General features: G+C 36.7%; 1 protein-coding gene across 9 annotated transcripts in view; it reads right to left on the bottom strand.

The window, feature by feature from the left end:
• Positions 1-26,468, bottom strand: part of UBR3 (ubiquitin protein ligase E3 component n-recognin 3) — a 112,357-nt gene that overhangs the window by 61,950 nt on the left and 23,939 nt on the right. For all 9 annotated transcript variants that reach the window (XM_030486052.1, XM_030486050.1, XM_030486051.1 and 6 more), the window contains 14 exons: positions 24,484-24,614; positions 18,382-18,610; positions 14,350-14,529; positions 13,608-13,741; positions 11,960-12,046; positions 11,301-11,366; positions 11,123-11,212; positions 10,148-10,276; positions 10,011-10,063; positions 9,376-9,509; positions 8,708-8,793; positions 7,192-7,333; positions 3,887-3,983; positions 2,075-2,216 (listed from right to left, as the gene is read on the bottom strand). In XM_030486052.1, the coding sequence (XP_030341912.1) occupies positions 2,075-2,216; positions 3,887-3,983; positions 7,192-7,333; positions 8,708-8,793; positions 9,376-9,509; positions 10,011-10,063; positions 10,148-10,276; positions 11,123-11,212; positions 11,301-11,366; positions 11,960-12,046; positions 13,608-13,741; positions 14,350-14,529; positions 18,382-18,610; positions 24,484-24,614 (1,700 nt within the window). The remainder of the gene's footprint in view (positions 1-2,074; positions 2,217-3,886; positions 3,984-7,191; positions 7,334-8,707; positions 8,794-9,375; positions 9,510-10,010; positions 10,064-10,147; positions 10,277-11,122; positions 11,213-11,300; positions 11,367-11,959; positions 12,047-13,607; positions 13,742-14,349; positions 14,530-18,381; positions 18,611-24,483; positions 24,615-26,468) is intronic.

The raw sequence follows: 26,468 nt of genomic DNA on the forward strand, positions 1-26,468 counted from the left end.
AGATATCGCTCATTATGACTGAATGCTCCCCCAAATACATGATTATGCTGTAGGATTAAAAAAACCCCACAAACTTCCAAGTAGGCTAACAATAGTAAGAGTAATAACGTTAATACAGCTCTTGAATAATAGTAATGGAGCACTACTACAAAATAAGACATGTGGATGTGATGGATCAACAGCAGTGTTATACTTAAAAGACAGGAAATCATTATTCCACTCAGCCTATTAAGATTTTAATATATCTAACTTACAAAAGAGTTTTCTGGATAACACACTTTGGACTCCAAGGTTTTATTTTTTGGGTTTTTTTAAGATTACTAAAAATTATATTGAGGTTTAGAAAAAACTAACCTTTGAGCATCACCACAAGAACAAAATTTAATTTTACATCTTTCCAGTCAAACTTGTAACTTAGAATTGTTACCAGTTCAAGCTGTAATTTACTTTAACATCAAAATGCCAGGTAAAGCCACACAGATACCACTACTGTCAGGTACAAGCAAAGAGCTGTCCCTAGCCTTCCCTCTCTTTTTCATGCGACTAGTCACCAGAAGGCCTCATAATGTCCTAGTCCTAGAAGCAATGCCTGAATAACTGGAAACACCAGAAGGGTTAACATTAATTTAGTTCACAACCATCTTCACATAATCCTTTTTAATTATAAATAATAAATAACTTTATCTTTAAATTAATAAATGCCCATATCTTTCTTCTAACACAGCTTTCAATGCATTGAGAGGAAGCAGCAGTGCTGCTGAAATTAAAAACCCGGACAGCTTTTCTCTTGAGAATATTCTGATTTAAGGGGAATGGCAAGAGCCTGCAAGTTAACAAAAAAGTGGATGAGAAAGTATGTTGAAAATTTCACTGTAGACAGGCTGCTACAGAAATGAGCATTACCCATAACAGAATGGCATGTGAGGAGAAGGAAGAATTAGTAGTTAAATAGTAAAATTTTTACACATTCTTTTTAAGGGGGTTTTTTGAAATTACACTAGTTACACAGTAAAACCTACAGTTTACTGAAGTAACTAATTTGAAAACAATAGGAAGCTTTTGAGAAAAAGTCCTTTTCTCTCATAAAGGTGAAATCTATCGAACGAATTCAGGTAAAATCTCAAGTCTTCATTTATCTTAATGGTATACTGACAACTTACAAGATACTTTGTTACAGAAAGAAATCAGCAGTAACAACTCATGGGAATAAGCACAGCTCTTTATAAATACCACATTATTACTATACTTAGCAACAGATATTTTCTATTCAACTGAAGTTTAACAGTGAAACAAAACAAGAGCTTTAGGGGACCTGGGAGCACTTAAGACGGCATGAAAGGAAAGTCTGCCCAGGAAAAGTACTATTCAATCAAACCACTTCTTATAGACCCCCATCTGCCTCTGCAGCACAGTGCTTTGAAAGCACTTTCCAAATACAAAGACAGATTTAAAGTCCCATTTTCTGATGAATGTACTCTTCAAAAAGGATGCCCTTCTCTTAAAAAGGGCAGCCAACTGCGAAAGACAAAACAAACACAATTTAAAGGCAGTCCTGAAAAACAAGTGCTATAACATTATCAAAATCCAGAACTGTATCTGGGAAGTGATGTTAGAACCAACTGCAGTTTTGAGGCATATTTGCCACCGAGGATCTAAAGCCATCAAGGTTGCATATATTTAAAGAGGCTGCTGATGCCTTAGAACACTGCAGTGGGAGCCAAAGGAACACTTCTCACACCATCATGTTCCCTGGAACTCTCAAGGAGCAACAATTCAAATGGCAACTCTGATGGTTAACATAGCATTCCACAGAGTAGTACTGCTAATCCACCCAGGTACCTGACTTAGTGTATGTATATACGAAATAATCATTCATGAAATCATGAAACTGGTCAAAAAACATCATCATACCACACTCGGAAAACAAAACAAATAAACCACCAAACAAAAAAACATTGTATCAATTTGAACTTGACTATTCTAAACGATCTATTCAAATATCATGCTTCTAAGAACTCCTGTTCTGAAAAAAACAGAAATAAGATACTGGACTTAATGAGAATTATGACAGTACCTTATAAAGAAGTGTGAACAGCACAATGTGCAGAGTTTTACAGTGCAAAAGCTTTATGAGACCTTTGTAACTTGGGTGCAGCGGTGTTCTCTTCTTGTAAGGAGGCCATGGGTTCCCAGGGAATTTACCACTTTGCTTTAAACTGTTGAAAGAAATGAGACTCATGTTAAACACTACCATAATGTAGACAACTGCCACTGTTACAGGTAACTATCCTGCATTCCTTTTGTTTAGACTGACTTCAGAATTTATGAGCATTTCTAAGGCATTTATTTAAGCAGCATTCCAAAAGCATTCCATTCTTATTTTTGTGTGGATTACCACTGATTTAAATGACTTTTATTTATAAAGTTAAATGAATTTTCAATTACTGCTATTAAATTAAGCTATGAATTTAAGAATTCCATTTTCATTCTAAGAGGCACATCAAAGAGATGGAAAACTTTCCACTTCACCCAAATCCACGTTAGTCAGACATCCAACATAGAAATCTCACATCTGTAGAAATGACAACAGGGAAAGCTAGACATGGAAATCATAGAATCACAAAATGGTTTGGAAGGGACCTTAAAGCTCATCTACTTCTAACCCCCCTGCCATGGCCAGGGACACCACACACTAGACTAGGTTGCTCCAAGCCCTGTCCAACCTGGCCTTGAACACTGCCAGGGATGGGGCAGCCACAGCTTCTCTGGGCAATCTATTCCTGTGTCTCACCACCCTCACAGAGAAGAATTTCTTCCCTACACCTAGCCTAAATTTACCTTCTTCTAGTTCAAAGCCATTCCCCCTTGTCCTGTAACCATATGCCCTTGTAAAAAGTCCCTCTCCAGCTTTTACATTAGCTCTAGCTGACATTACCAGTGCTACCATATCTGTGAACTTAAAAAAATTAAGTATTAAGTTCAACATGGACCCAAATTCTAATAAAGAGCTGAAATCCAGTGCAGTAGATAATGCAGGTACTTAATAGAATATTACTCTACTCAAAATTACTTACAGTGTACATTTATGATGACCCTTTGACTTAACGAAATGAGCATAGGGGCAGAGGATTATTTCACTAATTTTATTCTAAGGGTTTTTAAACCTTGATTTTTACTCCCAATGTGTGGGGAGAGAAAAAAAAAAAACCCAAATCAAAACAAAACAAAAACCCAAAAAACCAACCAACCAAACGAAAAAAAACCCAACCAAAAAACCACCAAAAAACGCCCCAACAAATTAAATTAGCTGAAATCAAAATCTGCAAGGATAAGAAACTGTAAGGGATGGAATGCTAAGGAACAGAATTAAGACCAACTAATCTTGCTTCTTAGAACTTAAGAGAGTCCCACAAATGTTTTTTCCTGTATTTAAATCAGTATTTAATTCACCTATGGTTTCTGCCATGGGAGAATACACAGAAAAAACCCACACTGTCTTCAGTATTATTTCAAAATGCAGAACACTGTAATACTGCATTTCATGTACCTAAAATAAATAAAAATGGATAAGGCTGCTTTCTTTAAGTAATTTTAACTGATTTTTAAACATTAACTTTTGGTTAAGTATTTCATCTGTGATGACATTCACTACTTAGTCTGTGGCACTTCCTATGTATTTCTAAATATTTATGGAAGAGTAAGAGACTAAGCTAACCAAAGCCTTGATACTGCTTTGCTTCTAAATTTATAAACTATTTACCCAAGGACAAATCTGAGGCCTCGAAACATTGGTACGTAACTAGCATTACCAGACAATGAAAACAAAAAAATTATTGTGCAATGAGCAACAACAGGATGTTAGATTTCTAAAAACGATCCAACTTACAATGCTGTGTATCTGTCCATTGCAGACTGCACATCTCTACGGTAAACCGTTCGAAGTATTACCATGACGGGGTCAAATTCCTTATCCCAAACTTCAGCTGTTTTTTGAAAGAAGTTACATGTCAAAATCCTCTTTAAAGACCTTACGACTTATTCTAGATTCTCTTCTTAACTAGCTTTAATTATGTAATTTTCTATTATATAATAATTTTTGAAGTACAATAATTTTACTAATTCTTATTAATAATACTTACTGTACTAATAATTACTAGTACTTGTCAGGACAGAACAGTATTTTTGGTGAAATTTTTATTAGTTTCAAAACAAAAAAATTAACACTCTATTAAGACAATACATCTTTTCTATCAACAAGCTTTATTTTCTTTTATTTTTTTCTTTTCTGTTACGTAATAATTTACAACGTGGGATAAAACATAAAAAGAAAACTAACATTTCTGATAAAATAGTTGCAATATATGCTGAGGAAATTTTTAAAAAATAAATTTTAATTAAATTTAAAAATTAAGTAAGTGTATTTATCCAACTGTAAGTATACAAAGGCAGTACCAAAACCACCTTTTCTGTACGCATCTTGTTTTGCTCTTTTTAATTTCCAAGTACAAGTAAGAAAAGGCTTACAACATTTTTCATTTGGTACTTGATAAGCATAAGCCCTCTTGAAAACAGAAGGAGTGCACAGCAGTTAGCATGTAGGTGATATTTAACTACTAAATGCAGTGAACCAAAAGACTACAACACAATTTTCTGTTCAGTCTTGAAAATGGCCAACCTTCTTCTCCAAAAAGAGTTATGATCAATCATTTACAAACATGCCTTTGTTTTATTACTAAAACCTATGCATTATTTTGGCATTAAAATCTTCATTATCTCTGTTTAATTTGGTAGCTCTAAAGTAACATGCAGAGCGGCTTTTCAGAGCAATCACAAACAGAAAAGTCTAAACAGACTATAAAGATATCCCATTTAACTGATTTTTTTTTTTTATTTACAAGTTATTTAATAAAAAAACCCTAAGTTTCCAACCTAAAGCCAAATGAAGATGTTCATTCCATTAATTGCTTCAAAGTCCTTAGCTTTGGTAGCACAGCAATTGAAGGCAAGATTCAATGACCCCATCAAAGGAAGAAGAAACCCAGTAGATACAGAATTTTAGCTCCACCAGCAGGCATAACACAAAACAAGTGCTTACAACATTCTTTAAAGTTTTCACAGGCAAAAGGAAGCAGCTTTACCAGCTTTTGAGATTAAATTCCCCCAGGTGGGAAGACAAGCAGTCTATGCTCCTATCAACCCCTGCTATTGTTAACAGTTCTACAGGTAATCTCACACGGTGCTGAGAGAGAACACTTAGCATAGTTTCCACTATGTATGAAATATGATCAAACTTAGCTTGCAAAAAGTGCATTTTTTTCTGGACATAGTTTACTACTGCAGTCTGAAACACAGACCAAGCTTGTCTGGGCTGCTAATGCACAACTAGGAAAAAGGACTAAGTGACCATATACGGAATAGTAGAAATGAACACACATATCTTCAGCACACAAATCCACAGAGAACAGGAAGAACTATGTCCTGTTTTTTAAACTGATGGTTAATAGAAGGAGAATCTGGAACTTCAGTGATCATAAAGTACATTTTTCCCCTAAATTTAGGGAAGACAAAGATTAGGGAAAATGGATTTCAATATGACTTGCTTAAACAGTGACAGGCCACAAACTACAATTCTTAAAAGCAACTGGAGTATCACCGTTCTTTTTGAGAACCTATATAGTCTTACAAAGATTGTAACACAAAGCTGTAATACATAAGAAAACCATACTGGCTTTTATTTCTGCAGAAGCTCTTTCAGTTTTTTATTACTTTAAGAAAAAAACACTTTAAGATAAACCACCTACTCCAGAGGTAAAATATGTTAAACAAACCCAAATACAAAAGTAAAGAGAAAAAAAACAACCCAACAAACCAAAACCCCAAGCCAAAACCAACCAACCAAAACCAACTATAACGTTCCCTAAAGTTCTATAGTTAAAAATCCATCTTATTTTTTTTTTTTCACACTGTGTTATGAAAAAGACCAGTATGTCACAAGCTCAAAAAAACCAAGACACGACATAAGGAAACACAGTTTATATTACATTAAAATAAATTTCTTTTAAATACATAGGTGTTAAGCTGCCTAACTACACATCAAGGAACCAGAACAAATTAATTCCCAAAACGGTGGTTTCACAAAATTAACTCACTGGTTGTTAATTTGTATACAAAGTGAAAGCTTCACTGACTCATCTATTTCCCCGTACAAAAACTACCAAACAAGTTAATTTAAGAACTAATATTGTACTAACAACAACAAAATCCACAAAAGAACACAGCCTACAAACCCAATAGTTTCAAAATTGTCAGACCCAACTGTGCTAGTTCTCAAGGGAGGCATGCAGGGGAGGAAGGAGTTAATCCCTCTTCAGCTTTCCCATGAGCTGAAGCGTAACCAGAGCACATGCAGCATTTCAAATTCCTACAGGCTTATCTGCTCAGTGACAGGAAACAGTAATGGAACACTGAGTTGCTAATTTTTTCCTCTCCTGTGATATACCAATATTGTGTTGAGTTCAATTTAGATGATGAGTTGGTTGGGAGAAGAAACTTGTCATTTTTGCACTGTATGCACAGTAGAATTACACAACAATATTCTGTAACCAGTCCAGCCTGAACTTTGTTCTAGACCCTCACTATCGACTAGGAAAAATGTTACAGGATACTAAGATAGTTAAGCAATATGAAAAGAATGAATTATATATCATGATAACTTTAATAATCAAAATGTGGAGAAGTTCAAAGGCAATATCTCTGCAACTGACACCTCACTAGTGCATACAGTTGTAGACTCTAAAGAACGTAAATCAGACTTTTTTAAATCTCATGAGTAATTACATATGCATATCAGTGAAATACAAATAACAATTTTTCAGTTCTTCATTTTTCCCTTGCTTTCTAAGGATACCCAATTAATATGAGAAGCTCATTTTCACTCTAGATCGAAATGGAATTATTAAAAACTACTAACAGTCTTCAGCAGTGCTCTTAAACAGAAGAGATAGACAATCATGAAAAAGTCAAACAAGTTTTGTGGGGTATTGGTGGTGGTGGCTTTAGGGTTTTTGTGAGGAGGGTAAGGTGAGGTTTTTACTGGTTGGTTGGGCTTTATTACTTGTTTGTTTTCCTAAAAAAGAAACCTCTGGTTAAGCATCTTACCACTATTTTACATGAGGACACTGATTACTATACCTTTAGGTGTATACATTCCTTGTTGCATGGAACCTCCAGGTTCAAAAACAGGAGCTTTAAAATCAGCAACTGCTGACAAGACCGATTCAAAGCTTAAGCTGCCCGGAATAATACCACTTTTAGGATTGGGGTTTTCTGGAATGTAACGTTTGTGTTAAGGAAAGCAAAGTTAACTTAGTTGCAGTACACAGCGTTTTACTCCCCTCTTGACAATTTCAGTCACTCATTTCAGAGGCTACGTTTCGGCAGTGCTCTGTGTTTACCACAAGAGGTCTGTATGCTCCAGCTGCAATGGAACAATAACTATTACTGAAGTGAATCAAAGCCTCCTAGTTTTAAATACTAAACTTTTTAAAGCAAGCCAATTGCTACATGCTTGGCTAAAGAAGTATTAAATGAGAAATAAAAACTACTATCTGTAGTATATATAAATTTTTTGTACTTGCCTTTATTTATTAACACTTTGGCTCTCTTCATAGCAAGAATATTTTACATTTACAGCCAAGTGCAGTAAATAGTTTGGGATCCATAAACACAATAAGTAATTCTCCATTTTGGATTGGCTACTTCTCATTTTTGGTAGCAACACTCAAGTGACTTACTGGTACTACCCCAAATCACAAGCAGCAATTACAAATAAGGAAACTTAAGTGATTGCCTGTATAAATTATTCACTTATTTTATAAAGTTAAGTGAATCACTTTAAGTGATCTGCTTATTTTACATACTTAAGTGATTGAGTTACTAAGTGGTATCATAATAATAATTCTTATCACATATTTGTAACTCTCAATCTTCTTTCCCACCTTTATAAATGCCTAATATTTTTGCTCTGCCTATCCCTGGACTGCAAGCTCTTTTGGGCAATCATCACAAGTCATTTAATTTGCCTACACAGCCTAATACACTGATAGCAGTTAAGACCTGAGTATTTGAATTCAACTATTTAGGAACATGAACCATATTTCACTGTGCAGAAAGACTTCCTAGATTTTGCTATTCTTCAATTAAGATGCTTCCTCCCATGACATATGCATTCCCCTCCAATTTCAAAGCAGCATTCAGAATTGCTATTATTTGCATTTTTAGCTATTGATAGCAAATGCCAATATAGCATAGAGTGGCTGCTTTTTATACTGGCATAAAATTAGCAATAATCGAAGGCTCAAATCTAGATAAAGGTGATGCTTGGCTAAACTTTAAAAAATGCCATTGGAAAAGAAACTTTTCACCTCACATCTAAAAGAATTTTGGAGTGTTTAAAAAAATACTAAAAATAAGTGCAGTTCAGCATTTTGGATCAATATTAACTATTACAACCTACTGCATATTTCGCAAGAAAAACCAAAGTTGGATCAAATGCCTTTGCTGGTAAGTATATGCAAACACACCTTTACAAGATTTTTTGTAATTACATAAGCTGAAAACATGTTGTTCACAAGCTCCAAAATCCTACGATTATCCAAGTACCTGTCATTCTCATACGTGCACATTAATTAATATATGCCAAGGATATAAGATCCAATAATGAACTGTGTGTCCTGTCATTCATACAGAGTTGGGCAACCATCTCTGCTCTGAGGATCTCATCATCTGTCATTCCTAGAAGGGTAAAATTTTAAAAGCCATTAAAATAGTGTGATTTTAAAAAACACACATTCAGCAGACGTTGATCATTAAATGCAAGTTAAACTTGATACAAACATTAATAAAACCTCAGTCAGAAAAGATAGGCACAAAGTAAACCTGCTGTCTTTCTGAAAAGGACACAGAATCTTCGTGTGATCACATATTTAAATCACCCACTTCTATTAAAGTTGTTTTTTTTCCCTGCATTTCTATGTATTATAGAATGGTTTGGGTTAGAAGGGACCTTAAGGCTCATCTAGTTCCAACCTCCCCGCCATGGGCAGGGACATCACACACTAGACCAGGTTGCTCAAATGCCCATCCAACCTGGCCTTGAAAACTTCCAGGGATGAGGCAGCCACAGCTCCTCTGGGCAACGTGTTCCAGTGTCTCACCACCCTCACAGTGATTCAGTAACTGGCAAAAATGAAACCAAGTATCAAATGCTTTAAGTTACTATATGATTAATCAGCTTCATGGTAGCTACTAAATGTTGAATATAAATGAACAGGCATGTTATTTACATACAAGTATTCCTAAAGCAGCGATTCTTACCTAAATGTAAACGAAGACTTAATAGAAGGACCAAAAACGTTAAGGCTCCTTCCAACATGGACCTTTCGTGCTCTGAATCAAGAACCGTATTTTGATGCTGTGATGCCATCGTTAATAGATCTACCACCTTAAATCTACATAGCAAACAGTGAAGTCAGATACATCATTCTCCAACATTAAAACACCAACGTGAAATGTACCGATAAACTCAGGATACCATTCATTCAACAACCCATAATTAATACAAAATGAAATGCATAATGCAATACGTAATACAAACATACATGAAAACCCTCTTATTTTTAAATTTGGATTTTTTTTGTTTAACTATGGAATGTGCCATAGTGATATTTATTCCACATGAAAACACCTTACATTCATGAATATATAACAGCTAATGCAAACAAATCTGTTCTCAAGCCCTGGTTTTATCCAGAATCAAAAGCCAATCCCATATAAAAACAAGGATATACCTTGAGGTTCCTCTTTTGGTAGAGCCCTTAAGTGTTAGTTTTGGCTAGGCAGAGTTGTACCAGTGAAGATGTTTATCAGCTACGCAACTTCTCTCTCACATGGCATAAATTAGTCAACAGCTCGCACAACACTGAACAAGAACATTCATCTTTTAACCCTACCTTTCAAAAACAGATGAAATAAAATAATCTGGGTCCAGCCTAGAGGCACAGACCTGTAGAAAGAGAATAAATGCATTTGATTCAGTAGTTTGTGTGTAAACAAGCACTGGCTTGGCTTCTCAGAAAACGTAACTTACTTGCAGCAGATAAATGTCAGGATCAATCATCGAATTGCAGAAATGAGACTGCACGTAAGTCATGGCCTGCCCTTTAATTTGTAGGCCATTTCTAACCCACATATTGCTGTGAATTTCAGAAAGACTTGCCTGTTCAGGGAAAATAAAATAAAGCACGAAGTTACAAACATTTCGGGGATATTCAGCTATTCAGTTCAACATTAGCAAATCATCAATATATTATTACACATATTGATACATACACACTATGCCTTCATACATACGCCTTTTTTATACTAACATACTTCTGGAGAGCAAGGGATGAAAAGGAACCACTGCAAGTTTATGAAACACATGCTATACTTTCATATAAAAGCATATTTCAGACAACAAAAGTTATCAAAGCCAATGAAGTGATTCATGTACTTATTAAAATCTTGAAAAGTACTCCAAAAATGAAGGCATCACGGTTAAAAGAAGTTAGATACAAAAGCAGTGATTACAAATATTGGTCGTTACCACGTACATAAAAATAAATACAAATTGTAAGTTAAAAAAAAAGTGGTAGGGTGCATCCATTCCTGAACTCATTCTCAATTTAAAATAGGAAATTTTTAGCTTTAGGTTTCTTCTCAACTTGCACTCCTCTGGTAGCTATTCCATGAACATGTAATTCCATGTTTTCAAAGGGCTGGTTCTCCCTAAACTTTTGGAAGTGCTATAGTGAATATTATCATCATACTTGTTACAATATGATAATTAATGCCACATATTTAATTTTGGAAATAGGAAAAAGAAAAAAAATTATCCTAACTACTTGGTATATTCTAGCTGTTATTGTCACATATTGCTTATTTTGATATTCCCCAATTAAGACATACTCGCCCTTGTTAAATACTTATAAATATGTTTAAGTGACTGGGATTAAAAGAATCAAACAGCAATTATTTTTTACTGTATATCTCTACATCTGCAAAGTCAGAAGCCTGCCTGTACCTGAATCTGAAGTGGGTGAATCATTAGTTTCATCAGCATCTCCTGATCTGGCAAGATTGTATCCAGATCTAGTTCTTGGCATTTGACGGCCTAGAAACAAAAGCAAGCATACACTCTACTGAACAATCACTCTCAACAGTGAATTTCCACCATCTCCGTGACTAAAACATGTGCTTACCTTACTTAAAAACATGGCAAAGTAACGGTGCAATGGCAAATGAAAAGTAACTTGGTTAGGAGCTGGCTGAAAGTAAAATAAAGATACTTTAATATCATATATTAACAAGAAAAAACCACAAACCTGCACGTATCTTTTTCACAACCACTGAGAACAGTACCTCGCATGTCTATATTTGATGGACTGTTTTCACTAACTTAATATTAGTTCATTCTCTGCACTTACCAATGATTCATAAATTTCCTCAGTCAGACAACTGTAGTTAATTGCTTACTAAATCCCCAGTAGGTAACAACACTACTCTGATTGAGTATCCCTTGTTGAAGTGGCAAAACTGCTTCCCGCTACCATATCAGAAGAGGACTTCTGTTTTGCCATTGCTTCAGCTCATTCACCAGAACAGTAGCACATGAATGACAATGCTTTTAAGACTCGCACTACTTCAGCTTGCACCAGTAAATCTAAACCATCAAGAACCTGGAAGAAACAATCCTAGGACGTAACATTGCAACTATTAACTACAAACTCTAATTTCAGCACAGCAATCCTTTTTTATCCAGTACCTAGAACTATGATTTAATTGGGGGGGGGGGGGAGGGAGTGTATCACCTTTGAAGTTTAATCACAGTACTTCACTTAAATTGGCTGAGGATATTTACCTCATCTACAAAGTTGATAGCATCAAACCAGTCCTGAAGTGCTTCAAGGCAGTATCTGACAACATTTCGTGTGTATTCCTGTGTTTCCTGCAGTAAGAGAAACCAGTGTACTACATGAGCCAAAACTGTTTTAAGTAAGCATCACTGTTTTTCTACTAAAAATGATTCTATGATAGAACTCTCTAACAATGCCCTAAAAACTGTAACATATTTCAGATTAAATCATGAAATCATATTTTAAGATGGGAACTATATATTGTCCTCCAGAAGCAAAGCAGTGATGCGAAGAAGGGAAGGCAGCATGGGAGCTAAAGCAAGTTGCTCTGTGAGCAGCAGAACTTACAAAGCCTGACTTCTTAGTGGACTTTTCCTTTAATCTTCCCCTCCCTGTAAACACAAGGCTCCAGACCTGCTTCACACTCTTAGGATATGTATGACACATTTCTCAAGCAAAAGCCAGCAGTGCTTTAGCCAGCCAGGAGCTGTGCAAGTATTGACTGGCTCCGACACCTTTCTCATCAGGAAATACAACAGCCACACTCCCATCCTGCTGCTCCACCCTTCGTGGTGGCCAGGTTCCGCTCTCCTGTGGGACACAAACTGGAATCTCTTCTCACCCATCAGGTTTCACTAAACGAGTACATTAAACTATGAAATTTCTAAACCACTCTCCAATTTACTGAGAAAAACCAAAGGGTTCAAACACGGAGATGAAAACACAACCGACAAGCCAATAGGTGGAGCAAGGAATCATATAGACCTTGAACAAATGGCAGACTTTCCCAGTCCTAAACTAAAAAGAAGGAATGCTTCAAAAAACTAAAGTTGCAATTCAGTTTTCAGAAGATAAGTTAGACCTTTAAATGGTTATATTCATAATGTGTCAGCATAACTTACATCACGGAAAGGCTTTTGCGACTACCTGATCTAAACTGCTTCAAAATTGCATGGTATACTCACACACATTTTATGTGTGCAGTTCAATTCAGGTATTACATTCTCATGGATACTATTATGTATCTTAAAAAGCTAATTTCAAAGATAAGTATTGATTTCATGAAAAATAACCAATACAAAGTTTTTTTCACATGTTAAGTATTCCTGCAAGCTAATGGATTTCTACTATAACTTAGCATAATTTACAGTCTAGCAAATAGTAACAACTCTTTGCTCTAGTTAAGAGACCATGAGATGTGAGAATCTAAGAGGCTTTCATCTCAGATTGTTAGTAAAACACCACAAACTCATAAAAACTGCATCGCCCATCATAACGAAGCATCTATTTGCAGACACAATCAACATTATAATCGCATTAGGATGACATATGTATCTCCTTTGCCACTAAACAAAGACAGAATGACTCAGACATTTATCACATTATTCCATATATATAGAGTCGTATGGAATGACTGTACACATCCTGAACTTGTAGTCCCAGTTCTGGAGACAATATATCAGGTACAAGCATGAATTCTATAGTCACTGTACACAGAATCCCAGCTGATCATAGTTTTATATATTTGGTAGAAAAAGACAGCAAAACCCCAAGTCCTTCCAAACATAAACCAGACAGACCTTTCAGGTTTGACAACTCTAGAGTATGTCATGAATAAAACTAAGAATAATGACACAGAAATGTTAGTCTTACCCTAACTTTGCAGTGTGACAGAAGACCCCACATAGGCTGGGCACAGGCTTCCAGCTCAGCAGCAAAGGCAGCATAGTATGTCTGTGATTCAAACTCCACATGCTCATTTAATTCTCGTTTATTTAAATTCATACCTTCGAAGATTTAAGCAGAGTTATACAACCAAAATATTTAACTAGAGCTAAGTGGAATGCACTATCTTCAGTATTATGCATTCACACACATCATAAGACAAAAAAAACCCCACAAAGTGTAACAATCTATCCTATCTAGGAGTAGAATAAAGTATGAGAACAAGCATTGAAGTTTGAACAGAAGTAGAGCAGAAAAGAGAAATAGCTCTCGGTTGGCTAGTAAATGCAGTCCTTGCTGTTCAGGTGACATTAACATGCACAGATTAATTTACCAAATATTTAAATTTAGAACTTCACCAGTAAAACGCTTCTAGCACAAGTTACAATTTGTCCTTTAAATACAATCTGAGAATTCTGGCACCATACATCTATCTCAGTCAAGCGTGTTGCAATTGCTCTTTAACTAGTCCACACAAGACAAACATCCATTAGATCATTTTCAAATCTACCTGCTTTCTAGAATTTACTGATCCCTTGCAGGAATACAGACTCATGAGAATACTAATGACTTAAATATTTACATACAGGTCATTGTAAGGATTTTACTACTGCGTACATTAAGCTGTCTTAAGATCCTTGTATTAGTACTGATTATAAAAGTCACACACCTTGAAAGAATGATACAAAATTCATCCATGTTACCAGAAGACCATGATCTTCCAAAAATTTCTTTGCCACACTTTGGTGTGAAAGTATGTTTATAAAATCACTAACCAGGGGCCAGTAAGTATTATTCTTCAGTAGTGCTTCCCCACAATTTACCACAACATGTAAACTATTTTCTTCATCTAGATTCAAAAAAGAAAAAAGAACAAAAAAAAAAAGGGGGGGGGAGGGAAAACATAAAAAGTATTTATTTTCCTTCTTCTTGTAATCTTTAAATAAAGTTATTACACCAGATAATGCAAAAACTAACAATTAGGATTTACTGTAACATCGTGATCAGAAACACACAGAGAAAACTGCAGAAAAGAAGAATGGTTGTTCTGTGGTACCTGAGGCTGTTTTCTCATCACAGATTCATCAACATAGGGAGACACACACACTTTGAACAATATTGCAACCTTGGAAAAGCAGTGCATTAGTAAAACCATCACAGCTATGCCTTCTTTGAATACTCTCAAGAAGCGTAAAAAGACCAAGCAATACAATTCCTATTATGAACATCTGAAACGTATTTTGAATTTGACAGGCTTCCAGCAAGCAAGCTACCTGACAGCATTCAGACAGGAGTCTGGTATCAAAATCTACACTGGCATGTTGAGTCTGAGGAGAGCAGAAAAAAGCGTTTCCACTCTGAATCTGGAACAGAAAGAGGGTTTATGCAGCCTTCCAGAGACTAGGGCAGGAGAAGGTTCACAAAACAAGAGGAGAAGAAATGGGGGGTGCAGGGAGTAGATATCTTTCCTCCTCTCCCAAAGCACAGAAGTACATTCTCTGTGGCTGTCAAATAAATCTCTTTATTTGACTTTCATAAGAGGAATGACTGCAAAGAGCACACGGGAAACAGGACTGGTCCTGAATTCACAATCCAAGAGGAAATAACTTCCAGCACCTATCTGTCAGTTGCTGTTCTGTTTCAAGTGAACAGAAAAAAGAATCTTGTAGCTGATGATCAGCCTTGGCGATGGTTTTTGCGCAGCTGAAATACACCGAAGGACCCTTGTAGTTACTCTCTACACAGTGAAACGGTCATAAGTAGTACAGCACAGACACAGCTAAAAGACTGTTATTAAGAGGCTCCAGTCTCCAGCTGATGAGGCACATCTGTGCCTGAAGTGGTTGCCTTTGGTATATACGTAAGCTTTTTTTCCTGTCCTTTGTTGTGACTACTGAAAAAAATACTTGTTTTTGCTCTTTCTCTGAGTTGGCTTATTTTGTTGGTTTACTGGTACCGGGGGGGGGAAAAACCAAACCAAACAACAAACAAAAACAACCAACAAAACAAAAACCACAAAACCAAACTCCTCTCTTACCTATTATGCCAACAGTTTTCTAACTTGAAGTCATACAATATTTTGATCTTGAGAAGTTTTACTTCCCAAGAACACAGCACGGTCTGAAAAATGAATGAGATTTCATCCTGAAAAACACACTGCTTGAGTTGCACACAACTGTGAACAGATACCTTCTTGTTACCATAAGGTAATATAGAGCTCCATGTCTTAAGACTGACTCCTATCTATTACACTGAAGCACTGGAAGGAACAGGAAGTCAGAAGTGCTCTGCAGAGCTTCTCGAACTTCTCTGCCACAGTTGATCAAATACTCTTTCATCTCTCTTGTTATGTGGTACATCTGCGAAGAAAGGAAACTAGGTCTTGTTGCTGAACTGCCTGGTTCCCATGTGCTCACATAGCCTGTCCGAGAACAGGGTAACATCTCGGCTGACTTTGCTTGAACCCGCTGAACAGTTACATGTTGCTGATTCTCTGCCTGAGTACAGATTAGACAAATCCAGCAATACTTCAAATTGGCAGTGGCATTGCCTCTTATCCAGAGTACTCTACAAGCCAGGGTTAATGTAAGGTCAAAGAGGCGGTTTTTTTTTTTAAAGGATGAACCATTATCAAAACAACTTTTCCTTGGCGTAGAAATTCTTCTCCTGTGAAAAGTTCAGGAGAAGTAAAATGCTGGAAGAGTGGAAAAAAAAAATCTCTAAGAGCTTAAGGACATAAATCTTCCTAGGGAGCCAGTTGCAGCATCTGCACCCATATTTCTCCTCCTCACCCTTTCACACCACGTGTGAGAGCAGTAAGCTGAACCAGTAACACTTTCAAAGTTGGTATCAACACAGCTCCTAAGTCAACTCTGTTTCATGAAAAGAGTTTGACACTTAGCATCCACAAATACCCTTCATGAACTGTATACTTTTAACATGTGTCAGCTATCCAAAAGACAATTATGATCTGTGAGTAACACAAACTAAATCCGGCTCCATGTTATCCTTGTTCCTTACCCACATGTTTTCTCCATCTAACCGTTGGCTGGATTTGTAAACTTCATCTCATTCAGATACTAAATGACCTACTTGCTTGCACTAGCTGCACAAACACAATTCTTCTCAATTTCTCTCACCAGCACAGACTTCTAACAGACTTATCACTATTTCCAGCATCATGAGAGATACCTTGAACTGAACACAAGATACAATCCCACAGAACTGCAAAAGAAGGACAATGAGAATATGAGAGGAGGGGAAAAACCAATAAAGAATTTTATTAATTTTTTTCTGTCAATTTTCAGTATGCCCGATCCCTTCTATACAAAGCAGTAAGGAGGAAGTGTTGTGAAAACACAGAAAAACACTGTACAGATTCCATTATGAAGACTTAGCTAACAAAAATCACTGGTGCTTTTTGTTAGCTTCAACAAGGTAACTTCATGTCTTGGGACAGCTGTTCCAGGGGTCAGTCTTTTCTCACAAATCTATCACAAATATATCTGACATTATTTAACTTACCAGCTCCCGCTTACAAAATTAACTACCAAGAAGTTTCTTCAGAGAATGTCTAATCACAGTCACAGCCATTTTCTATTTGGCTGCGAATTCTGATTCATTACAGAACCTTACCACCATGGTAGCAACATCCCATTCTGACCAATGAGTAACATTCGGTAGATGCTTAAAAGTAGTTTTAAATGACATTTCACCAACATGGCATTAGTTTAGTAAAAGTCACTTCATATACAAACTGTTACAGATTCAACACTTCCCTCTGAATACTGTAAAGCAATCTATGAGGGCAACAGAAAAATTTTTCATCCTGAAGTGCAGCTGAGGGCACTCTTTAGCTAGATGACTGACAGTTTCCTGTTTCAGTACAGTCACTCTGTATTAGGCCATACAGAGACTTGGAGACAAAGGATACTTGAGACAAGAAAAATTGGAATTTTCTGCAGAAGTTAATGGTACTTATTTGGCAGCAGCAGTCAGCCTATCTAGAGAGTATTTTCTAATTCAAACTAGGATAAAGAGGGCTGAGATGTATGAGGTCTATTAGCGTCTTGGTACACGAGAGCGTGAAAAGCAGAAGTCAGCAAGATTTGTTGTGCCACCATTTTCAGATAAGGCCAGGTAAAACAAGGAGGGTAGAAAAAGGACAGCTGTTTTCACTCGAAAAGTTACAGTGTACACTAATTCAAATTGCCATTCTGTCAATCAAAGTATTAAATCATTCTTCTCTATCAAGTTTTATTATTAAGACAATCACAGGTGAGAAAAATTAAAACAATTGTAAATACTTCAAATAGCTGGTGAAATACCTTGAAAATATTTTTAAATTAATAAAGGGTCTCAATTTGCATATATAATTTCTCACTCAAACATGAGCTTCACAAAGACTGTTTATGCACTTCACCCAACAAATGAAGCACCTGCAAGATAATCCTCCGTATTCTTCACTGTGTAACAGTCCTACAAAAGAAAACCCTACAAACCAACGCATAGAACATCAGTGTCGCCCTTGACAACTGTATTTCTAGGGAATTTTGAGACTCAGCCTCTACCATATCTTGCTAGATCCTGTGCATTTTTGGGAACAGGTCGGAGGGTGGATTGACTACTAAAGAAAGCGATTAAATTCCTGTACGATCAATTTATTATCCATGGAAACAAGCAAACAAACAAATCAACCTACCTTGCAATTCACTTTTAATAAGGCAACTTTCCATCATATATAACAGAACAGTGACCATAATATCCAGCAGCTGACATTCTTCTGTTACTTGGCGTGCTAGCTCTTCATTGCTGAACAACTGAACACTGATATGCACAATTCTATTAGACATTGTGTCGGATTCATGGCTTTTCTTCAGTGTTTTCATAATAAAAGCATAATGCTGAACAAAAGTTTTTGTAAAAGCAATCTGTAAATTACAAAGAAATTTTGATGTTAACAAGCACCATACAAAAATCACAGCTTGCTTCCATTATAAAACAATCCTTTACAAAAATACTATCGGCACACCCTGGGAAACACCAGTTGCTATGACAAACCAAAACTGATGGTCTAAGTATCCCATGTCTAGTTTCTAGAAACAGTCCATATGAAAAGATCAATCTATAGAGAGAGGTAACTTATGCCTCCAATTTTACTACCTTATCCCAAAATCTAATCTTCTCATGCTATACTTTCCACATTAAAAAAACTAAACCAAACAAACAAACAAAAAAGCTGAAATCAGGAATATAAGGTCTCCTATAAAAGCATTAAAGTTCTAATAATTAATTTATCCTAACTTTTTTACATCCTACAACAGGGACTGATGTCCTAAAATGATACACCGTGAACAGTGAGATTAGTTGTACCTAATATAGCTGCCTTATCACTTGCACTCTTCTACCCATGGAGTGAGGTTTTCATTCATCCGTCAAAGATGACATCTCAACACTGAATTCCATCTGCTATCATAACATCCTACATTCTTTTAATAAACTTTTAGCACTTTCTCCCCAATAATCCAAAAAAAAAAAAAAAAAAAAAATATCAAAAAAATAGCAAGCTTTGCTATTCTTCACACAACTGTTTGGGTTTTTTTAAACCAGGTATTTAAATGTATCAATACATGCAGACATAAATCTTAGTATAATTTCTTGTCCCACTCCATTAGCCTCAAATTGCATTGTAAACCAACCTTTTGCACTGCATATATATTGTGTGCGTATCTGCCAGCTTTGAACTCACTTCTTACTTAGTACTTTAAGTTCCAAATTAACACCATCTGGACTTGCTTGGCTTAATAAGAGATAATACAAGCTGTGTAGCGATCAAAATTTTCAGCTCGAAGTCTAAAATCCCCTGCCTTTTCCTTCTGGAAGTATTAACCTTTCATAAGCATAAAATTAGAAATTTTAAAACCACCCTCAGACAGCTGTGTTTTCACCAGACTGCATACAAATCAATACCTCATTTTACCTGCCTCAGACTCAGTGCTCCCATATTTTTATTATAGCACTACCATGTTATTCTCATTTCAAAAATATTTCCAAAAAAATCATGATGCCATAACACTGCTGTTGGGTACAAAGACTGCTTCTGCCAGCAAATACCGTCAAAAATAAAGTTGCTCATGCAAAAACCAGACCAGGACGGTGATGGGGATGTCACTGCAGGAAACACCACAACACAGCTTAACTTGCCTTCCTTTAGCTGGTCCACAATGATGGAAAACACTGTAATAACTGAGTGTCTTGTACATATGGCACACAGCTCAAGGGTAATTATTTTCAGCTAAAGCTTTTTTGGAACAACATATTCTTAATACTTTTACACAGTTAATATAGTATTGTTCTGGTATTCCAAGGCAGAACTTCCTATTATATGATTTCTTTTAAATTAAAGCTTGATACAATTTTAAGCACTGGCAATGACACTTAAAACAAACATTAAGACGTTTATGCTATTAACGTTATGTCTCAGACACAAATGATACATTTGATATTTTAAGAAGTTAGCATATTAATGCTGCTAGTAAAAAAAAAGCATACTTTATTTCTGTATTACTTCTTCACACTGTATAATGTTTAGATAGGATTCTCAGGTTCTGTGATGTAGGAACTACATTTTACTTGTTAAACAGAGCACTCAAGGTTATTCTAAAAATACGATCCTTCTCAAAGAACAAATTTTGGATGTATTTATTTATTTATTCAAAATCAGCACACACCAAAACTTTTTGTGCCTCATGTATAATAGCGAATTTCTGAAAGTACTGTTGATTCACTATCAATATAGTATAATGACAAAGACTCCATAATACACTTGGACAAATGACACAAGCTTTATTCCTACATTCACTTTGAAGCTAAACAAACACAACCCTTTCCAATTTTGAGAGTGTCATGGTTTAAGCCCAGACGGTAACTCTGAACCACGCAGCCGCTCACTCACTCTCCCCCCTTTTTCCACCCCCTTTTCCCAGAGGGATGGGGAGGAGAATCGAAAGAATGTAACTCCCATGGGTTGAGATAAGAACAGTCCAGTAACTAAGGTATAATACAAAACCACTACTGCTACCACCAGTAATAATAGTGATAAGGGAAATAACAAGGGGAGAGAATATGATTGCTCACCACCTGCCAACCGATACCCAGCCCGACCCGAGCAGCAATCTGGGCCTTTCAGGTGACATCCCCAGTTTATATACTGGGCATGACATGCTGTGGTATGGAGTACCCCTTTGGCTAGTTTGGGTCAGGTGTCCTGTCTCTGCTCCCTCCCGGCTTCCAGTGCCCCTCCTCACTGGCAGAGCGTGAGACTGAAAAGTCCTTGATTGGAGTAAGTGGTACTTAGCAACAACTAAAATCGTCGGTGTGTTATCAGCATTGTTCTCAGACTAAAGTCAAAAACACAGCGCTGCACCAGCTACTAGGAAGGAGAATAATAACTGCTACAGCTGAACCCAGGACAGAGAGGAAGAAACTAAACTCCTTTCCAGAGTTAAAACGCTGAAATACTGTGGTAAACTGCATTCCATATATAAAAATAACCATAGTAGGTCAAATCAGCTCATCCAGCTCAGTATCCTATATTTGAGTGGCCAAACCTGTATATGTAACTAAGGAAAAATGAAGAATGGAGCAAGAATGCAGATATTTACATAACATGTCTTTCCAAATACTTACTCAGCTTCCAACCATTTGCAAGAAGTGGCTTCCTAAGACATGTTTTCTGTACATTTAATTACCTTCACAAATTAACTCCCTAAGAACTTGTGCAGCTTCTAAATTTCTAGCCTATGCAAAAACAAAGTTATTTTTTCATCTGGCCTTTTGTCTTGGTGGCCACTTAACAGTCCCAGAACTTTTAGAAGCCTAACATCAACCCCATATTTCAGTTTGAACTTCCATCTTCCATATTTATCTTCTCAATGCAAAGAAACAGATAGTTCTGCTAGGTGAAAGCCATGATAAAACTGAATTTGCAATAGAAAAAACTATTCTACAGAATCTGTAGAACAGCATATCCAGGGGTTAGTGAAGTCCTATTGCCGTAACAGCTGCCTCAATGTTCACTATGGGAGGTGGCTGACGAGGCACTGCATTTCTGATAATTGGCTGTTGATTCATTATCTCTACCAGATGCTTTTGCATTTTGCTACTTCCAGTTTTCCAGATTTCAGCAGGGCTCTGCTCTTAGATGATTTACACTCTTCCATCAGCTTCTTACTTATTGCCACCCCTTCTTTGCTTTCTCCTTGGTCATGTGAAGATCAGTTCTATTTCTCTGGCCTTTTGTTTTATCTCTTGCAGAAAGCTTGTCCATGCCATAACACCTCTATTTTCCTGGAAGCTCTGGTAAATTCCTCTTCTGTTTTCTTTTTCTTCACTTGTAACTCTTCAAAGCTTCAAATGTCAGACAGTGCTGGAACAGATGCCTTAGGCACAAATCCTGTAAGGCAAAGAACACACTGTTTTGTGCTGTCTCTCTCAAACGCAAAAGGCGGGAGGGGGGAAGTTAACCCAGGGTTTTGGCCCACCCCTTTCCAACACCTCTTTTCAATACTGGGAATCCTAAAAAGAGAAGTTTATGTTCCTATTTAAAAATGAATCTGTGCAACAGAGATTGCTGGTGGTTCACTGACTGCTGCACAGGGCATGGTGGATTCAGTCAGCTCTACTATGCTTACGCCAGAAGCCAGAGATTTCAGCAATTTCAGAACATACACAGGTAGCCAACTCTGTGCTCTGCGTCTGGCTAGCTCGCTCAGTTTATAAGAAAACCTACCTAGCAGAATTCTGCTGATTTAGCTCATTAAATCATGACTGGAAATTATTTAATGAGCTAAATCAGCTCATGAAGAATCGGACCAACTGCTCAAAAGCAGAGGCAGGAAAAACGTGGTGTAGATGGGATGGGAGAAAGTAGCAGAGAGCTGAGAGATCACTTGGAACTATCTATATCCCTCCAGGTGTTCCTACTGTTTTGAGAATTCATCGTGATTAAACAGCAAATAAGCTTTTCCTTCGTAAAAGCTAAATAGAAGCTCGAAAGACAAAACATTCTTCCAATTCACCCCAAAATGGTATGTTCTCTCTGTACACATGTAAAAGGCAGAGCCAGTCCCTGTAAGGGAGCCACAATCCTCATAGACACGATTAAAATTCATGCGTCACTGACACAGTTTTGCAACAAAATACAGGTATCTTGGGGAAAAACAGTGTTACTGCCTCCCTAATATTGCTGTGTGATACACTTCCTGCTCTGAGTTTCCTTACTACTGAAAAACACCTTTTAGTCACAGCAACTAAAATCAACACAGATTCTAAAAGATTCCAAATGCTTAGGATTTGTGCTAGTAATAAAGGTTGTACATAGAAATTAACTGTTTAAATCAAACACAATCTGAAATTGGTAGCAAAAAAAAAATAATATTAAACGTTATTGTACTGATGGGTGAAAGACGGATTGATTTCCAGACAAAAGTGGCAGCCAGGAGCGAAACTAAATGTAACATGGTCTCTTTTTCTGAGTACATGATGAAGAAAGACTATGAACACAATGAAGAAAGCCACTGAAGATTGTGGCTTGTTGTCAAAGGAAAGAAGACCTCATGATCATTAAAATTTGTTATTACGCGGTACAGTAAAAAGGTAAACATAGCAACACTTACCAGATTCTTATGCACGCTACCAGCAGTACAGGCAGGAATTTAGTTGGCAATGGATCAGGAGAACTGGATGTCCACATGGGTCTGCCTCCAAATACCAAGCTTCATGGCAAGGGATCATCAGTTAAGAGAGTCATCATGTCTCCTCATGTAATAGCTGAATCCAAGACCAAGATGAATCTTGGACCAAAATCAAAATGCTGTCTTGACCCCGGCAGAGTATTGCTGAAAGCCCATATCTTATGTTTTTCTTCCTTCTAAGTTATCTTCATATCCTTTGCTTTGATACAGCAAGGTTTTACGGGAGCATGAATAAAGGGCTGTCCTATTATAAACAGACATCTTTGAAGAAATCTGCATGCCTGGACTTCAGGATTTCTTCATCTTTGCAGATCCTCAGCAGGTATCGAGAAGGTCCAAAATATTTGCATGGCTTAAAGGTATGACATGATCAGAGCAAAATGTTAAGCCTGACTGCTATGTATACTAGGTCTCAGGAACACGTAGAGCAAACAACCAAACCTGGCTGCGCACCAAGATTTAAAACAGGAAGATGACATCCAGTATCCATGACTCCATGCCAGGAGACACTTGGTATGGACAACTGCAAAACTCTGTAAGGAAGCACCTGGAAGGCTGCCAAAAGCACCTTGGGCATAGCCGCAGCAAAAACAAGCACACTGTAATGGTCTATACCAAGAAACCACTGCCTACGACAGCTGCAACAGGAACAAAGTCGCCGCAATTACTTACCAGTCATACCACAGTACAGAATCGTTCAGTTGCTGATCCACATCTTTTAACTGACAAAAACCTAATTTACAAAGTAAAATAAACCAAAATAAAGTCCAACACATGCAACTAAGTACTAACAGCCAAAAAGTAAAAAACCAAACCATGAGACCAAAATTAATACTGCTGCTCCAGAATTATCCATCTTGTTTTGTCTACTTCTCTCTTCAAATACTATACACTTTAGACCTTCTTCTAACAGAATACTCAAAACAAGATGAAAATATCTGCATTTTACCGCTTATTATTCAAATATAAACATACGTGGTCTCATGCAAGGCACAGCAAGTATGAAAATAAGTAAAGACATTTAGGTTTGAATGAAGCAAGGCAAGTACCTTATAATCTTGATCTGGCAGCATGTTGAGTAAGAAAGTCACCATCTTCTGTGGAAACTCATATTTTATTGTCCAAAATAATAATTCTTCTAGAAAACATTTATGCTTCAAAACATCCATGATAGATTGATCTGCATAAAAGGTTGGAGGAGGGGATGTGTAAAGTAATAATCATGAAAACTAAAAGCAATGATAGTGCAGTTGCACTGTCATATAAAATTCAGTAACAAAAATTTAAGAACATCTTCGTGAACTCTGTAAATATTTTTTTTTCTCAAAAACTCTGGGAAGATGAACATAGCCAACACTGCAGTGTCAGTCTGAAACAATAAAAAGGACCTCCCAGAGAAGCCAATGAAAGTATTTAGTACAATTCTACCACACAAAGTCTAGTCTTCGTTGCTTGCATTGAATCACATCACCTTACTGTAATAGCTCCACTGACTGCAATGAATCACAGCAATATGCACAATATTTACAGAGCCACTTAATTGAGGGAAACTATTCATGCAGACTACTATTTAACTGAAGTTGAAATCACAAAACAACAAAATACAATTTGATTAAGTGATGAGTTCTATCACCTAAGAACACTTACATTCTGTTTATAAAGCTCTAAACAAGCAAAATAGAAGCAATAATGTATCAGTTATTCTTATTTTTAAAGCAGCATACGTTCTGACTGACCAACCACATAGTTGTTGGTTGGCTGTTGTTTGGGTTTTTTGAAACGTAAAAATTACCATAATCAGATAATCAGGCACAAGCTCCTGATGGTACCAGAAGAGAGAGTCTCATCTTTCCCCATTCAACTCCTGGCCATTCACTCTGACCCCTACTCATGCTGACAGTACATCCCTGTAGGGTACCTATGTAGGAATCAAGCCATCTTTCCATTTTGTCAGCGGCATTTTTAAGTATATCAGTTTTCCAATTGCAAAGCTGCATGAACTGACCTCTGCCAGAATAAACTGCTCATGAAACTATGGCTTGACAAAGCATAAATTATATTAACTCCACTTAAAATAATACACTAAAATATAGAGTCTTTATCATCATTCTTCTAAGAGGTTATTTATAATTTAAAACTACAACAGTTATTGTTCACTCCTGTAACATATAAGGACTAAAGAAAAATAATGATATTAATACTCCTTTATACCTAAAAATCAACTAGATCTGGGACATGTGCACAAACACATGCACCCCCCAAATGCCATATTCCAATGGGACTGTGTTCCCATCAGCACAGATTCAAAAACAGTTAAGCTGAACATCATCTAGCCTTGAAGGCTCACCGCTTCACTGAAGTAGGACAGCTTCAGGCACTGCACTGGATAGCTTTTTGCCTATCCTAAACAGGATAGGCATTTGAGTATTTCCTAAGCAAGAATTACCTCAAATTTCCACCATTACCAAAGGTCAGAGTTCCCCAGTCAAGTGACCAATCAGCCCAAAACATATCAGGAATTGCAAAAGATCATAAGTAGTATCAAATAATTTAAGTTTTAGGGATCTCCTCAAGACTCCAGCAAGCCACACAAAGACAAGAACATGTTTTATTCAATATATTCTACAAGCATCGAAATAAAAAATTACCTTCACAAGATCATGAAATATTTTAATATTAAAGTATTTGTAAAACATTACACATCACCTACTGCAGCAAACATATGATGATCATTTATGTTCTCTTCAGACATATACAGCACAGGTTTAGGTACGTTCCAAATACTCCTCAGTGAGAACACGAGGCATGGAGACAAGTGGCACACCACCTCATCTGTCACTCATGTGCACCTTTCTCTGACATGTATCACAATGGAACAGTGCGTACCAAATTCTTTATGCAGCAGTTTCAGGTAGGGACAGAATATATATACACACTTATACCTGCTACAGAATTTAAGTAGGCAGAATGCTCTTACCGAAGTTGGGAAATTTGTCAAGAACACTGGGACTCATGTCCCCGCTCTTGTGAGAAG

The sequence above is a fragment of the Strigops habroptila genome, chromosome 5 (genome assembly GCF_004027225.2).
Source record: "Strigops habroptila isolate Jane chromosome 5, bStrHab1.2.pri, whole genome shotgun sequence".
Classification (NCBI taxonomy): Eukaryota; Metazoa; Chordata; class Aves; order Psittaciformes; family Psittacidae; genus Strigops; species Strigops habroptila.